General features: G+C 34.8%; 1 protein-coding gene across 1 annotated transcript in view; it reads left to right on the forward strand.

The window, feature by feature from the left end:
* The window catches only part of PDE1A (phosphodiesterase 1A), a 153,847-nt gene that overhangs the window by 80,401 nt on the left and 56,374 nt on the right, over positions 1-17,072 (forward strand). The window contains exon 2 of the mRNA XM_050711700.1: positions 15,021-15,134. Within this exon, the coding sequence (XP_050567657.1) occupies positions 15,021-15,134 (114 nt within the window). The remainder of the gene's footprint in view (positions 1-15,020; positions 15,135-17,072) is intronic.

Below are 17,072 nucleotides of genomic sequence, written 5' to 3' on the forward strand. Positions count from 1 at the left end.
ACTTTAAGACAACTATGAATCTGGTGGAGTATTATCTGGTGGAGTTACCTGGAGTACACATAAAAGGTTTGCAAAATCAAATAATATTTTGTTAAAGATGACATATTTTCATTTTGGAATATTTCATGCCAGTTCAAAATCATTCTACCATATATACAATTTATAACTTGGAGCTCCAAAGAGGCTACATCAGAAACTATCCTGGTTAAGTTTATTCTTGGTGTGTAACAAGAACAGCAGAGAGAAAAGGAAAGATTGTCCTTAGAAAAGCTTAGGGCTAAGTCATGAGTTCCAATAATCTGGATATATAGATGTGGATATCATATGAGACAGTTTGGTACTTGTGTTGTTTGAAAAATACTCATACAGTGAATCCTTCTATGTGTGGGAGAGCTTCTCTGTTTGTCGAGTCCCAGAGTCCCACCTTACTTACACGAAAGTCACTGTTTGGCGTAGCTGGCTGCTGCTTCATCTCAGCAGGTTATTGGCAAAGCTCTGCTCCCACTGGGGGTTTCCAAAGGATTCCTTCTTGAATTCTTTGTGAGCTAGGCCTATAAAGAAAAGAAGATATACTAGAGGATTTACTATCTCAAACCAATATCATTTATAAACTTTTGTATTCAAAGGACTGAAAGTTTGCTGGAGAGCATTGAGCGTGAATTGAGTGGAAAGATTAATGGCAAAGCAGAGGAAAAGATACAGTCTTTATTGCCGTAATCTTTTCACTTGTTTTTATGCTTCTTTGGGCTAAATTGATCAGAGAATTGATGTTTAAAATGAATCTGAATAGCTTTACTCACTTTTACTCAGAAGCTTTCACAGGCTTCTGAAAGAAATAGGTTGGTATGTGCACAGTGCAGCTGGACTTGTGGGGTTAATGTGATTTATGAAAAGTAATTGCAGCCTGAATTTTCAGCTGAAAAATGATAGGACAGTCCAGTTGAAACCAGAGGTGGTAAGCCACAGAGGTAAAACTCACAAATCTTCCTCAAAAAGAAATTATTCGTATGATTATATTATATGTTGTCAGATTCTGGGGCTCACATTTATTTATGATCAAATATGTACCTGTATGTCATGCTATTATGCTTCTGAGAAGAATTAATTAATTCCTCCTACTACAAAAGCAATTGAAATCCATGTCAGAAAGCTAGATAGCATAAATGAGGTCATGAAAGTTTAGTAAATTTTAAGTCATTTCTGTAATCATGTTTGTGGTTGAGGTGCCAAGATCGCTTTTTTGAATACATCAGAATGTAGCAAAATAGCTCTGGTTGAGTAAGCTCCTCCAATTCTATTATCAGAAAATAATTAGATCTTCATCTGATTAATCCTCTTCCAGAGTTATTGTTGTTATTTAGTGAAATCAGTTTTAAAAGGTTTATTTCTTTGTACTGAAAGTTTTTTTTTTTGTGTGTGTGTGTTTGTCCATATAATGCTGCTCTAGTTTGAACTTTAATAAGAGTATTCTAGAGAAGAGTCTGAGATTAAATATTCTGGATTAAAATTTAAACTAAATACATCTGGCATAGCTTCAAAATAATAAGCATAGTGAATGAAAAGCTTAAACAAGTATTTATGTACTAGTACATTTTGAAAAGAAGGGTAGATAACAGATATTTATGGCAAAATATACTTTAAATTGCTCCATGGATTAACTTCACACTCAACCTGATTCACAGTAATACGAATTCTTTAATTCCTGATCCAGGATCTACAGGAAGAAAATTATTACACTGATTTTAGTTTCATTTTTTCTTCATGTAAAATACATTAACATGTATCCAACTGTAGCATACTAGCAGTATTTTAAGGTATATGCTGATCTATGCAAAGTTAGAAGTACATTTGTCAGACAGCAAATTTAAAAGATAATAAAAATGGTTAGTAGATTAATAGAAAAGTAGTCCTTTAGTTTCCCAAAAGTTATGCCATTAATCATATTTTTTCTTCTGTGTGCAGACAGTTTTTCATAGCTGTTAGCTGTTCCTGTTTATCTCACTTTAATTTTATGGTATTGAGTCTTGGGCAGGATTCTTCATAAAAATACATAAATATTTCTGCTAGTTTAGTTACTCTATTAAATGTCAGTGTCTCTACTCTGTTCACATTTCATTCATATTCCTTGGCTGACTATGACAGAAGAAGGCTTTAACCTGACTTTCTCACATACTCTCAGTTAATCAATCAGGCATTTCAGCACAGGTTTCCTAAAAAGGAAGCAAATCTGTCTTTTAACATCTTCCTTTTTTCCTTAAATGTTTAAAAGCTAGATCTCCTTATTGCTTGATTTGATCCCCCAGTCTCAAGGTGTGTGCACGTTTTTCTATTCCAGCGTGTATTTAATTTATTGATCTATAGGAATACCTCTAACAACTTCATCACTACAGAGTTGTTAAAAAATTGGAGCATATATATATCCACCTTTCAGCTGGGTGTTTTGTGACTGTCTTGCTTTTCCATATTTTTTTTTGACTTGTATCCTCACTATGGAAACAAATGTATTTTTTAATCTCTCTCTCTTTCTTTTTGTATCATTTCAGAAAATGCAAACCTCTGGCAACGTTAACACTGTAATCTTTCACACATCTTTCCAAATTGCATCCTTGAATCCTTGGGTCAACCTACCAATGTCTCAAAGTTTACAATGTTAATGTTCCCTACAATAAAACTTTCAGTCAAAAACAATCATAAAAAATGGCATTAGGAAAACACCAAACCCACATAAATAATGAGCCGAGATAGATATAGAATGGCTTACAAGGCACAATTCCAAGTATGGTCAAATCAAGTGTTATTGAACATCGCATAGCAAAGAGCCAACCAGGGTCTTGACGTACTATTCAAACCATATAAGCACATAGGCAGTCTGCAGCAGTTACTGTCATTTGCTGACCTAAGAAAGAGAGGTGGCCTCCCAAAAAGGTGATATCTCTTTGATTTTGTCATTTTTAGATTATCTTTCTGCAGTGAATTTACACTCTAACATGAAAATTCTCAATCTGTAATATTAACAATAAAATGTTAAGTAGGGTTTTCATCACAATGACCACAATCAAACAGGCTGTAAACACTAATTTCATAAAAGTTGAGCTCTTATTTTTGTGGTTTTCTTGATCAAGGCACACATACAAAGCTACATTCAGCGAAAATCAATCTTCTTTAGCATTATAATTTATTTTTCTTTTACCATCAACTATTGAAGAATGCCCTGCATTGCGTACTCAAGACATTTTGCAAATGTGTGCAGGTGAAAGTAATATATTGATAATTTAGTACTGAACCAGGAACTTTCTCATTTGAATTCATTTATAAAATGAAACTCCTCTATACTTTGCTCTAATACTTCTCTATGGTCATTATTCAGTTGAGCACTCCCTTGTGATTGAGGCCTGGATTGATCACCAAAGTATTACAGCTGACTTGTTTTCCTTGGTCAAACTAACGTTTTACTTCTCTGAGTGATGTTATTTTAGATTAAAGTGAATAACTTGATTTAAAAAATGAGGATTCCAATTAAAAAAAAAAGAAAAGATAGGAGAATCTGAAAAAAACACCAAAAACAAACAACAACAAAAAACCAATGCACTGTTTGAGAAAGACAGACAAATCACGCTATGTAGTTCCACTTTCTAAATCTTTCTAACAAACTGTTTTACTGACTATTTTGATTTCAAGTCACATCTGTTATGTATTATCACAGGCTTTTCCTAAATCTGTAGCACGTGTAGATGAACACTATCTTGTAACATAGACTCAAGAACTTTACTCGTTTTCTCTTTCAAAATTCAACTATAACCAGGTTCTTATTTGGAAGGAATGTCAGGACTTTGCAGAGAATCTGAAGGGTAGTGATTCATTAAATAGAGCTATGAAAAATGAAGTACTGCTTAGCAGTTCTGTTAGTCATGACCATAAGGGAGTTGAACTTTACAGATTACCTTTCACATCCCTAGAGAAGTACATTTAAGGATTTTGTGCTGTCATCTGAAGAATTCAGACTTTAATTTCTGAGTCCGAGACAGGCACAGAAATTAATAACAAAATTTTATGTTACTGAAAGCTGCTTTTGAATTTTTCTTGTAAACCACTGCTTGACTCAAAGCCCAGTTATTTTCCTGCTGAAAGCACTTTCTGGTATAGGATTTGTTTATATAACAAACAACATTTATAAGCAATTTCACAAGTAATTAAATATAGCTGGATGAATTTAGTTATGTGGTTCATTTTGAAATCAGTGTAGGACTTTTTTTTATAAAGTGATGGAATGGTGCATAATTTGGCAACTAAGAAAGATGGTCATCGTGTTGGACAGAAAGTCTGATAATTATTTCAGTTTTTTTTTTCCATTAAAGTATAAGAGGTACTTTATAAGACACTGTCCATGTACTTTGTCTTAGGAAAGTATTATTGATCTGATTCTCTTGTTAGCAGGATCACTTATATGATGGTGTACCTCCTTAGATGTGAGTGATGATTAATTACAGAACTTTCTTTTTAAAACAAGGAAACACCTTTGTTTTCTTCTGTAGGAAGCATGACACATTCTTAGAAATTCTGCTGATGTCCGTTTGGGCTGAGAGATATCTTCGGTGTTACATTTCCTTTCACCTGGAGATATGGAGGTATTAAATAAGATGTCTGCTGCAAAATTCTTGGTGAACCTATTCTAGGTTGGATGTGGTACTTAGGGACATGATTTGGTGGGTAATGTTGGTGGTAGGGGAATGGTTGGACCAGATGATCTCAGAGGTCTTTTCTAGCCTTAATGGTTCTATGATTCTATGACAGCCTATATACTATATGATGGATAATGGGTTGAAAGTTTTATTGGTCAAGATTAACTTTGTTTTTGGAAATATTCTTTCCGATGAATTGCAGGGACTTGTTTCTGTTTAGTTCTACTCATTCTGAAATATTCAAAGGTGGAGCTATCAAGGACAGATAGTGAATTTCAGTTTCGCACCTTAATTCAAATTTATTTTCTCATGTAGACAAGCCCTAGATCAAGTTCACATGTGTAAGAATGGTCATGTTACATTTCATCCTACTTAAAGAATATAGGGGAAATGTCATCTGCTTGATTTTTTCCTCTTTTAAACCTTTATACAGCTCTCAAGTGTGTTTAAGCTTTTCTAATGTTCTACTTCTCATTACCAAGATCTACTTTGAAGTACTTTGATTTGGCAATTCTTCAGTGGAACATTTATTTTTAACAATTCCAAATGCCAGAAGTAAGTTTCACACATTACATAGAGTGCTGGATTCTAGCATCTCCTACTTTTTTTCTCTTTTCTTCATTTAATTGCAGTATTACAATTTTAAATAAAAACCCTATTCATATTTTTACATTGTTATATACATTACATGTACTCTATCCTTTCTTCAGAACCACTGAGATGGTAATGATTTTACAGCAAAATTGTACTGTAATTACTACAGCTGTTGTGCTAAAGCATTTATGTCTTGCTCTGTCTTTTGAATGAAAAAATCTTTTATTGAAAATAGATGTGTTGAAGCTGTTAATTATTCAGTAAAAAAGACATCTGAATTAAGGTGCTTTTTTTTTTTTCTATAACATTTTAGGCAGAGTAGAGTGACTTTTAAATAATTTTAGTACTTTATTCAATAGTCCAAGATAGTTCATAATGAAAATATTTGTATTTTTTTATATTTCACAATTATTTTCCAATAAATAGAGATCTGTGCTTCATTCATCATGACATACTTTTAAACCAGAATTCAAAATAAATTGACTCTGTCATCCCATCTGGAAGGCATAATTATCCTATATATTAAAAGTATAACCTTTTTATTCTGGTACTTAAAGTGCTTAAATTTAATTATAAGTTTGACTTAGTAGAACATAGGTCTTCTAAACCAAATGACAAGTTAAAGCTTGACCTCAAGTAGGTTTATGTTTGTGTTGAAGGCACGGTCACATGGACTGGTCCAGATTGGCCAGCTGAACTAACTATCCTGATAGCATAACTGCACATACAAACAAATTTAAATATTGCCAGAAGTGTTAGCTGTAAAGATTTATATATGTTCTTCTATGATATTCCTCAGGGAAATTCTGTTCTGGTTCTAACTGTTATCTTCAAGAAATCAAAATGTTAACTCTATGCAGACTATGTTGTATTTAATACAGTTTGATTCTATAGAGAAGACACAGAACAAAGTGTTGTATTAATGTTAGTGAAGGACACTTCCTGGGTTGTTTGCTCATACTTGACTTTATCAGGGAGAAGGAAGGATATTCATGCTAAGTGTCAAAAATGAAGTTTCTTTAATAATTGGGTGTTTCAGTGCCTAGCACTTACCAAACTTCTGCCCTTAACAATCACAGAAATTGCACCAAAGAGACTTTCAGTATATCTTATGAGTAGTCTAGATTTTTTTTTTTTTCAGTACAAGGTTACCGATTCTGGTTAATGTGGTCTTAAATGAAAGAACACTAGTTGGCTTTTTACGTGATGGTTTCTTCTTAATATTTCTAAAAGGACTTTCTGCCCCTTTGCATGCTGTTTTTCAAGGATGAATATCAGCATTCTTCAACCCGCATTTTCTGATCCTGAGGAATGAAAGAGATATTCAGTATACTGGTTCAGCATGGGTATACCATCCCCTCTATGCTAATGACTTCAGGGTGAATGAGAGGAGAGACAGAATGAAAGAGTAATGAGAGATCTATTTCCAAACCTTTATCATTCTGTGATATTTGATAAGATGATAAGATACCACTGCATGAGGACATATAAATACCACTGCATGAGGACATACTCTCACATCTATGAGTTCCAAGAGTAACTAAAGCAAAATACAGCTTCTAGCAGTACTATGTAGCAGGTAGGGAACAAGAGAGTTCAGAACAAGAAAGAAGTATTTTCAGACCATTAAATTTATCCAGCTGCTGACATGAGAGACTCCATGCTTTGGGTTGTGTTACGAAATCAAGTATTTGGTGCATGAAGATCATATTAAAACAGTCTGGATCATGTGAAGGAGAGAGGGATTGTGGCATAATACCATTGTCTGGAGAAATGATTTCTAGCAGGAACTCTTTTAAACCAGCAGACATCTTCCATCCTATGACACTGTGACCATCCATGGGTCAGAAGTAGGTCATGATCTTTCTTACAAGTACATGAGATGCAGTTGCCATGAAGAGCTGCTGTGAGGTAGGGTTAACAGAGTTCTTCAGAAGCATAGAACGAGACCTGTGCCAGGTCTGCACTCCTCTGATGATTTTCAGTGATACAGAGGTTTGGATATATATTTTTTATCTATATCTATATCTATATATATATTTCCTGGAATTTAGAGCCAACGCATGAATATGATGGGAGGAGTATCTCTGTGATGTAATCTCTTTGGAAATATCCTTCTTCTGCCATGATTTAAAATAAATAAATAAAAATTAATAAAGAATGCAGGAGACTGCTTTGGAAGATTTAGGGACTAAACTTCTGCCTCTTAGCAGCTTCTTCAGCCTCTTACCAGCTTCTTCGATTACTGTGCTCAAAGTTGCTGTTTGCAGCAAAAATAAAGCTTTTTACTTGTCTATGAGGAATAAAGGATATGTGACTTTTCTGTGAGTTTATTGCATTAACTTCAGCAAGTAAGACTTACTGAAAGTCTTCCATCATTTTTAAGCATGATTTTTGGCAGGTGATGAGTTTACATTTGATTTCCCAGCTTGTTGTTGATAGTGGATTTAGCTAGATTATGATGAAGAGTTTGAGACATACAGACTGTTCAAGTGTTTGGCAACTTCAAGATTAAGTAGCTTTAACTGGCATTCTATATGATGTATATAAAATCCAGGGGAACCTTATAGATCAAATGTCAATCTTCAGACAAAAATAGAGATTTATCAAAAAAACATTCAAAGGATTTACAAATCCTTAGTATTTACAAATCAGTCCAATAGATGATGTATTATTTAATTTTTATTTTATAGATTGATTGTGAAGTGGGAATATGAGATAGTCAAAATGGAAACTGAGACAATAAAAATACCCATAGAGTTTAGGGTAAGGAGAGACTGGTTGGTTACCAGTTGGATCTAATACACGACAGAGAAAACACTTGAATGTGTATACATATTAAGTTATTTGCTTTAGAGAGCTTGGATCAGTTTATGATTTCAAATGGAAACCATGTAAGACACTTTTGCTTTGTGTGATTTCAGCTAGACATTAAAGAAAACTTGGAAATTTTGACTAAATTTTAAGCCTTTAAACACACTTGACCCTGACACTAAATGAGACCCAGAGGAAGTATTTACATGGTATTACTATGAAAATGTACAGAGTGAGTAAGGTAAAATGAATTGAAGCCTAATAGGCAATGCCTGCCTGAAGGAAGTCACTTCATGTTGCATAAACATGATTAATATTTAAACAGCCAAGGCAATTCTATCACCATGAAAATGCATTTTTTCATTAAGAAGCTGTAGCTTTGAGTGTGTGTTATATAGCTGCAGAATTTCTATTCTAATTCTTCAATATGGGTTTGAAGTTTTGGTATATCAAAATGTTGGCTGTATTGTCAGCAAATTCAATATTTATTTTCCAATGACTGAATCATAATTACAGATCAGTGTGTACCACTCACAGAGCTTAATATAATCACAAAATGAATTGTGATTTGTGAAACCCTTAGCAACCACGAGGCTTCCTGTGCATATGCTCAGACATAGGAGTGACTGAGAAGTAGTTTCATAAAACACATTTGCAGCACCAAAAGTGTAATATATCTTTCTTGTATTTCTCAGTAACCGAATTTATTGAGACAGCACCTCTAATTAGAAGAAATATTAGTTAACTGCCTTGCTACGGTTTCAGGAAGCAAAACACACATCAAGGTCTGAGTAAGGAGCCATCAGTTCCAATTGCTCTCCATTGACATGTTGGTCCCTGCCTTGACTGGCAAAATGTCCCCATGTCAACACAATTTTCACTACCATAGTGTAAAAAACCTCAAAGTAGAGGTTAGCTATTTTGAAGTCACGTTAGTTGGCCATGATGTAACTGCAGGTGGGAGTGGGGGAACAAGAGTGGCTACCCAAAGGAATCATTCCTGAATCTTTATTAGCATATTTTGGATTTTTTCCCACTGCCTCTCATCCATTTATATGATCTGGTCTTTCACAGCCATGTATTAAAAATATTACAGATATATCCAGATACAATGGAAACTGTGATTTTCCTGTTTCATATTTATGAGAGACAATATTTATCTCTCATCTTGCAGAAAACATGCAGAAGGGAAATTATAGCCTTTGTCATCATAATAAAAGATTTCTAGTAATCCTTATGTTATTATTATTTTTACTTGAAGAAGTAAAGTGTGGACTTTGTACATGATTGCTTGTTATTATTACATTTTTTTTTTTATTTCTGATCTGTGTCATTTTTAAGTATTTGACAGAGAGACTGGATTATTTATACATAGATTTATTTTGTATATGCATGTTCTTCTTAGAAAAATATAAAATTCAAATGATATTGAGTCACGTGTAAATAATTTGGTGAATTTATGTAGGGAATTTTAGAATTCAAGGGAAATAATAATATGTTTTATTTGTCGTGACTTTTCCAAGATGAAGTTTTTCTATTTCCATTTTGGATTTTCCCTAATCAAACGATTTTCCTAAATCTTAAATGTGCAGGCAGGTCATACTACTTAGATTCTGGGAGTGGGTTGTTTTAAATAAAGGAGCTGAACTTTCCATTGTTAATGTGGTGGAGCTGCTGGATATTGGCCCTTTTTTGGAGTGTTCATGTTTGAATGAGGATATAACTTCTGCCTTTTAAAGCTGAGGATCTATTGGGTGAGCAATGGTTTCTGTGGATTGTGAAAATTATTCAAGTGATTTACAAGAATCACTACAGGTAGCTAAATTAGCTTCCAGTTTTAATTTTCCAGTTCATTTTTTCAGAGGAAAATTTCCCACTTCTCCAAATTTTTAAAAAACTTTTGATGTTTAAATTGTAACTAGCCAGATTGTCAGAACATGGCTACTCTCCTCCTCCTTACCTTAATTTCATGTCACATACCAGTCCATTTTTAGTTTGTAACATTCACATAGAGAGACAAATCACTTGTATAATAAGTTGCAATTATTGACCTAGTTTTCTTAGTCAATATTAAATTGTCTAAACAAAACATGAAATTACTGTTCACAATTACTGTTCTGTCCTTACTCTTATTAACATGTTGTCAGTACTTGCTCATCATTTTGTCAAGGAATTAACACAAGGATTTTCTCAGCTGGTTTATGGGAACATAATGATTTACAACTTGTAATTGTAGTTGAAGTAACCAACACAGATAATTTTTAAACTGGCATTGTGATTATTGAATATTAAGAGAAATAACTCATTCCCCCCCCACCCCCGAAATTAGCATCAGCATTTTTTAGTATATTATTATTGATTAGAATATTTTATTTTCAAATAATTATTAGGATATTCATTGTCCATCCTTAAACAGTCACTTCCATTAATTTCAAAAGATAATAGGAAACAGGGTTTAATTATGGTTTACTCTTTGCAGTTTACTTCACTTCCTCTTTAATAGGAGCTGTTGCAAAAGCCAGCTATTTTGTACAAAGTTTCCAAAACAGTTTTAAGTTAAGTCCAGATGTGTACGTTATAACACTGGTTCTTTACATTGTTTGGTAGTAGGGAGGAGCAGCTGGCAGATCAGGGCATTCTTTGGAAGTTAATTTCAGGTTCAATTTTCTTCCTCTGGTTCTTGAAGACTGCTAAGCTGAACCTGTGACTCCCATTTATTCTCAGTGATCACTGGTAATTTTCCCTTTGAAAAGGAAGAGGCAGTCTTTAAAATCTGAAATTGAAATTGTCATTTACCTCTCTACCTAACAATCTCCATTCTTAATAAACCTGTCTCTGTCACCTCTCTTTGTAATCATTTCAATACGTATTTAGGATAGTTTTTCCATCCATATTTCTTAGTATTGTTGAATGCTTGATTCCATAGAATAAAACATTTTCTTTTGAAAGCATTGCAAACAGCCTTTTTAATCACTGATTACTTAACTTCATTTTCCCCCCTTATTACTGAAACTGTCATAGGAAACCTTCTTAAATAACCTAAAATCTGTCCTCAGTTAATCTGGTACAACCCCTGAAAGTTACAGTTTCTCAAAACTTTAATTCAAACCTTGGGTAAAGAGAATTTCAGTGGGGAAGGAGGGAAGAACTGCATCCTGATTTTGATACTGTTAATTAAGAACATTCAACTTCTGCTCCCAGTCAAATCCTCCTTTTCTCCTGTTTTGGCTGTGTTGCTGTCTGGACTTCAGAGCTTGTTGCCCACAGCTGGACAAAAGTGTCAGATGCACAGGGGTGAGGGCTGGGCAAGCACTGCCTCTGCTGCTGCTCCTGCTCACCTCACAGGAAGCGCTATCAAAAACAGGTGGGAGCAGAGTGTGCTTGGATCGTCCAGTATTTTTTTAATACCACAGTGCTGTTAATGGTGTTTACCAGAAGATGGTTCTCCACCCACTCCCTTTATTACTTGCAGATGTCTCTTTCACCCTTACAAATTGGGACTGCTAGTTTTAAAATGTTGTTGACAGTTGTACTGAGAGAAATAAACTCTTCTTCTCCACAAATCTATTTCTTTTCATGTTGCGTTATATTAGCTCTGCATATGGTTTTCTTTGTACCACACATCAGTTCATTTTTCCATTTCACAATTATTAGTCCCCCCCCCCCCCAGTTTTTTCACTTTGCTATTATTTCTTAGTATTGTGGTTCACAGGCAGCATCATACCAATAGCTCCAATTTTAAGTAGTGTATCATGTTTTTTAATTGTATTTCTCATATTTCTTTTCCATTTATTACACTTAATTCAACAAAAGCAAACACATAAAAAACAATCCTGTCCAGTACAGCTGCAGTATTCACTAGTTTTTAGTTCTTTTCCTTCCTCCTCCATTTTACAGAACTTTCTTTGTCTTGCCAAATGATGGGCTATAATATTTTACCACTTCCTGTTTTGTCTTATAAATTGACATATTTATTCTTTACCAAAAGAACATTTTTAAATCTTTGGCAATTTTCATTTAAAGCACAGTATTTTGAGTGCATATGACTGTTCAGATAATGTTATAACCCACTTAAGTAACGTTGCTGCCTTGGAAGTCCAGTTTTCTGGACAGGATTTCCAGGTGTCTGATCAGAAACACCGTGGTGGGATTTTATGTCTGTCTCTAGCTTGCTGATGGGATATTATGCCAGAGATAGATCCAGGCTTTCCTTGGAAGTGCACGGCAAAGGATGAGGGCTGATGGGAACAAGTTGCTACAAAGGACGTTCCAATTAGATATTGGGGAAAAAATAATCCACAGTGGGGCCGGTTAAGTAATGGAACTAGTTGCCCACAGAGTTTGTGGAATTTCCATGCTTGTGGATATTCCAAACTCAAGCCCCACTGCGATTTGATCTAAATTTCAAGTTACATCTAACTTTGAGGTTGGCCCTGCTTTGATCAAGGTCTTGGACTGGGTGGAGGTCCCTTCCAAAGAAAATTATCCTGTGGTTCTATGACAGAGCTGCAGTGGGTCAGCTCTCTGCAATGAGCAGACGCTCTTGAGAACATACCTGCAAAGGTGTGGTTAAGTGAGGTGACAAGGTCACTAGTAGTACCAATTTGTACATGTTTTGTCTTTTTGTGGCTCTGTAACCTCTTCAGAATCACTTTACCTTTGCCTGAACAGCTTTTCCAAATCGTGTTGTTTGTTATTTTGTTCTGCACTCCTCCTAGAGTAAGAACAATAACTACAGGGCAAGTCACATCAGCTGACTGCCACCTATGCAGTAAAACTTTGCAAGGTCATCATGGTTTACTGGCTCCCACAGGGTCTGCTTTCCTTCTGCAAGTATAAAATGATTCTACATATCTGTTTGATCTGTGTCCTAAGGTAACATAGAGCCACACAGATAAGAGCTAAAAATACTACCGGAATCATAGGGTTTGAAGCCGTTTTGAACTGCAATTGTACTGTAGCCTGGCTCTCCCCTGCAAAATGTTGCATTTTTGAATCTGTTTATCCTTCCACCTTGGAAAGTACAATTCCAAGATAATTTCAGTCAAACAACAAGAGAACAGTGCAAGTGGTGAAACTGCCCTGCAGCTATTGGCAAGTTAGGGCAGTGGTGCTGCCAGCCTCACCTGGGCATTTTGGCACTGGTGTTCAGGAGGGTGTTTGTGTGGCGTGTGTGCGCATGCATTACTGAGGAGCGGACCTCTCCAGAGAGTTACTGTGCATGTGCTGAGTACTGCTGGCTGAGTGTCTACTCAGTGAATTAGTGACAGTCTATAGGTGCTCTGAGTTGGAGGGAATTATGTCCTGGAAAGGCTTCCGTATGCATAAGGTTGTTTCTGTGTAGGAGATGCGCTCCCACGGTATTTCAGCCACCCACCTCACCTTTCTGAGAAAAAAAAAAAAAACATCTCTAAATTTTCCTTTCTGTTTATTTGCAATGCACTGTGTAAAATGCCAAGTAATTATGGTTGCTAAGAGCCCTATTTGTCTTATGTTCTATACTAATTTCAACAGAATTAAGACTGGAGAAGTGAGGAAGCTGATCTTTTAAAACTCCATTTGCTAAAATTATCCTTTCAGGCTTGGACATAATTATGCTTAAGTCCAAATACATGGGAAAAATGTGAAGCTGGTTTTATGATGGAGCAGTACTTTCCAAATTTATGGGAGTTTTTTTCCAAACATTGCTTCGTTTTAAAAAATTCATGCATTTTAATTAGCTCAAATGAAATATTTTATATGCCTAATAAAAATAAATGGACATCAGGCTGCCATAATTTCATTTACCTATTATTATTTCTATCCATTTATTCATTATTTCTATCTGTTTTTGTATTGTTTATATTCTTTTTATATTATAGTATTTTTCACATCAGATTTCTTTTGAAAGTAGTCATCTAGTGCTGACTTAATTTCAACCCACTTTTAAAGTAAATGCTTGTTTCACACAATTTTTTCACATAAAAAAGATTATTTCATGTAAATTTTTAAAATAATATATCTTTAAATACAAAAATCTGTCTTGCATGATAAAAAACTTGTAGATCATTTCAGCTAAGAGATATATAGCACAGAAAGAAAAAGAGTCATGCTTCTTTAAACAACCATTTAGTCACAGCTCTACACAGTTACAGATACATTTTTATTTCACTACAGTGCTGTGTCTTCTTCATAAGGGTAAGGTGAGCAGTGTCAGGAGTGTTCTCATCAAAGAGTTTAGGAAGAATTTGGTGTTCAAGTAGTTTGTCTGCATGAGTGTGTTGCTGCAGAGGCATGAGTTGATGCATTACAAAATCTCTTTTGGGCGTAGCCATGTTTGTAATGTAAAAGAATGTTCTCAAAACTAAAAGCAAAAGCACACTTGGGAAAATGTTTGGATTTTTCTAATGCCATAGGCACCACCTTTCTTCTGGTATAATGATGAATTCTCTATAAACACAGAAGCAATAGAGCTCCACATTATCTCATAATAACACACATTCTGCAGCAAAAACATACTGGATGCTCAAATAAAAAATAAAGACATTAAAATAAAACAAATTATATGTAGTGGATATTAAAGATATAATTGACCTCCTAAGCGTAGAAAAATCATAGTATGACAACTTGCAAAATTTTATTATTTAAACAAAATTAGAGACTCAGGCATCATAGCAGTGTCATACATTAATATAAAATAGCTCTGATCATAGTTATTGAGTCCTCTGACTTTTCTTAATAGATCTTACAAATTTGGCAAGCTGCAAAAATGGACAATTGATCATTATGTGTGTTCTAAAAACTTTTTTTTTTTTTAATTTTATTTCTTTAAAGATGAGATGCATTGAAAGTCTCTTTCCTCTACAGTGGATTTTCCATTGCTTCAGATAGAAAATGCTGTTACTAAAATTTGATATAAGCAATGCAATGACATTTTTATTTTCTTTTTCACAGATTACGATGCTTGGTGAAGCAGCTGGAGAAGGGTGACATTAACGTGGTGGATTTAAAAAAGAACATTGAATATGCAGCATCTGTGCTGGAGGCAGTTTATATTGATGAAACCAGGTAAGTCTTAGAGAACAGAACCACAGAATGGTTTGGTTTGGAAGGGACCTTAAACACCATCTAATTCCAACATCTCCCACTAGACCAGGTTGCCCAAAGCCCCATGCAGCCTGGCCTTGAATACCTCCAGGGATAGGACATTCACAACTTCTCTGGGCAACCTGTGCCAGTGCCTCACCACCCTCTGAGTAAAGAATTTCTTCCTAATATTTAATATAAACCTACCCTCTTTTAATTTAAGACCATTTTAGTTTAAAAAAGGAAGAAATGTTGGGAGTCGCATTTTAGAAGTATAGTCTTTGCATGCAGTTGTAAATGATGTGAGCTAAAGGTCTCCACAAATCAGTAGAACAATCTATGGCTTTTAGGTCTCTTAGTGACAAGGTTAAAGCAAGTGAAATTCTAAAGGTCAGATGTAGCTGTCTGGAGGGTTTGCTCAGTTCTTATCTCCCTCACTTGTCATATGTCCATGGTATAAAGTCACAGGAATTTTTGGAAGGAGGGATGATGAGCTTTCTTTCCCCCAAAGGCCATATACTGATAATCATTCTGAGGATTGTATCTCTGAAAAAAATGATCTGTCTGGGAATGACGTGCTCACAGAGATGAATCAGGATATTATAATCTGTCCCCTTAATACATAAATTCATGAAAAGCTGTGATTTATTTTATAGTATTTGGTGCTCTGTTTATGATTATTTTTACTGGCAGTATGACTGGCAATCATCTTTAATGTGGGTTGACTTGAATGAAATTAGAAGTTCTAAGTATTTGGCTTCTTGAAAGAAATTTAAGATATGTACTATAATTGATATTAACTAGCCAACTTACAGGTTTTATTTCAACTTGCTGGCCTCTTAGAGGTTTTTTTTTTTTTTTTTTTTCCAAGCAGAATGTTCTCGTAAAATTGTCTGCCAAACCTTCTTCAGTACTTCTGTAGCATACAGTCTATGTCTAGTCTTGATTCCATATGACATTTAGGAAGTCTGCCATCACGCTAATTATTGCATGGACCTAAGTAGCTCATTTGCTCTCTTGCAAGTATGAGAACTTGGTACACCATTTAAACTACAGCTCTAGCTTTTTCCTGTTTCTTTTCCTTTGATGTGTATGATTCACTCACCAAACCTTGCAAGTCTGTAATCTGGAGCACCTACTATTGGGTGATAGAAAGCCTACCCATTTGGACACAGAAGGATGAAAACAATAGCAAATGAAGCTGGTATCAATACTCTGTTTTTCCCAGATTACACTACAGACTAAGTTGGCAGAATCACTTACACTGGTGTCCTGCCTTTAGAGTTAACACACATCTAGTTCTGTAAAAGATGATAAAACAGTGGTAAGCAAGGAGGCTTCCTGAGGAGCCTGTCAACCACAATATCATTCTTAGGGACACTGTCAGAAATATTGTTAGTGATCCCAAGTTAAATGCACAACTTGAAAAACATCAGAAATCTCCGTGAATTTGAAAGGTCTTACATTTACATACTCAGTTAAATTAAGCTGAACTGAACAGACTTGGGCAAAACAGCTTGTGTGTTCCAAGGCACCTGGGCCTGGTGTGAAAACTGCATGAAATTAAATTGAATAATTAAAAATACTGGTAGTTAAATCAGGTTATATGATACTGTGCATATATTTATTTCTGAGACAGGTAACTGTGTTTGTTCTAATTTATTGAATACTTCTCTTCTTCAATACAACCTCAAACCGAGCTCATAAACCTATCAAATTTTGGTATCATTCACAATACCAATATACATTAAGCATACAGTTTGTATAACTCCTTGCATACCTATACCTATATTTTTGAGATATATGTAGACATATAAAGCACGTTACCTATACTATGAGTAATATTTAAGAATGAAATAACTTTAATGAAACTCATTTTTCAACATTTATTCTTATTTATTGTGTTTTGCATTTTATACC

Source organism: Cygnus atratus, chromosome 6, assembly GCF_013377495.2.
Source record: "Cygnus atratus isolate AKBS03 ecotype Queensland, Australia chromosome 6, CAtr_DNAZoo_HiC_assembly, whole genome shotgun sequence".
NCBI lineage: Eukaryota > Metazoa > Chordata > Aves > Anseriformes > Anatidae > Cygnus > Cygnus atratus.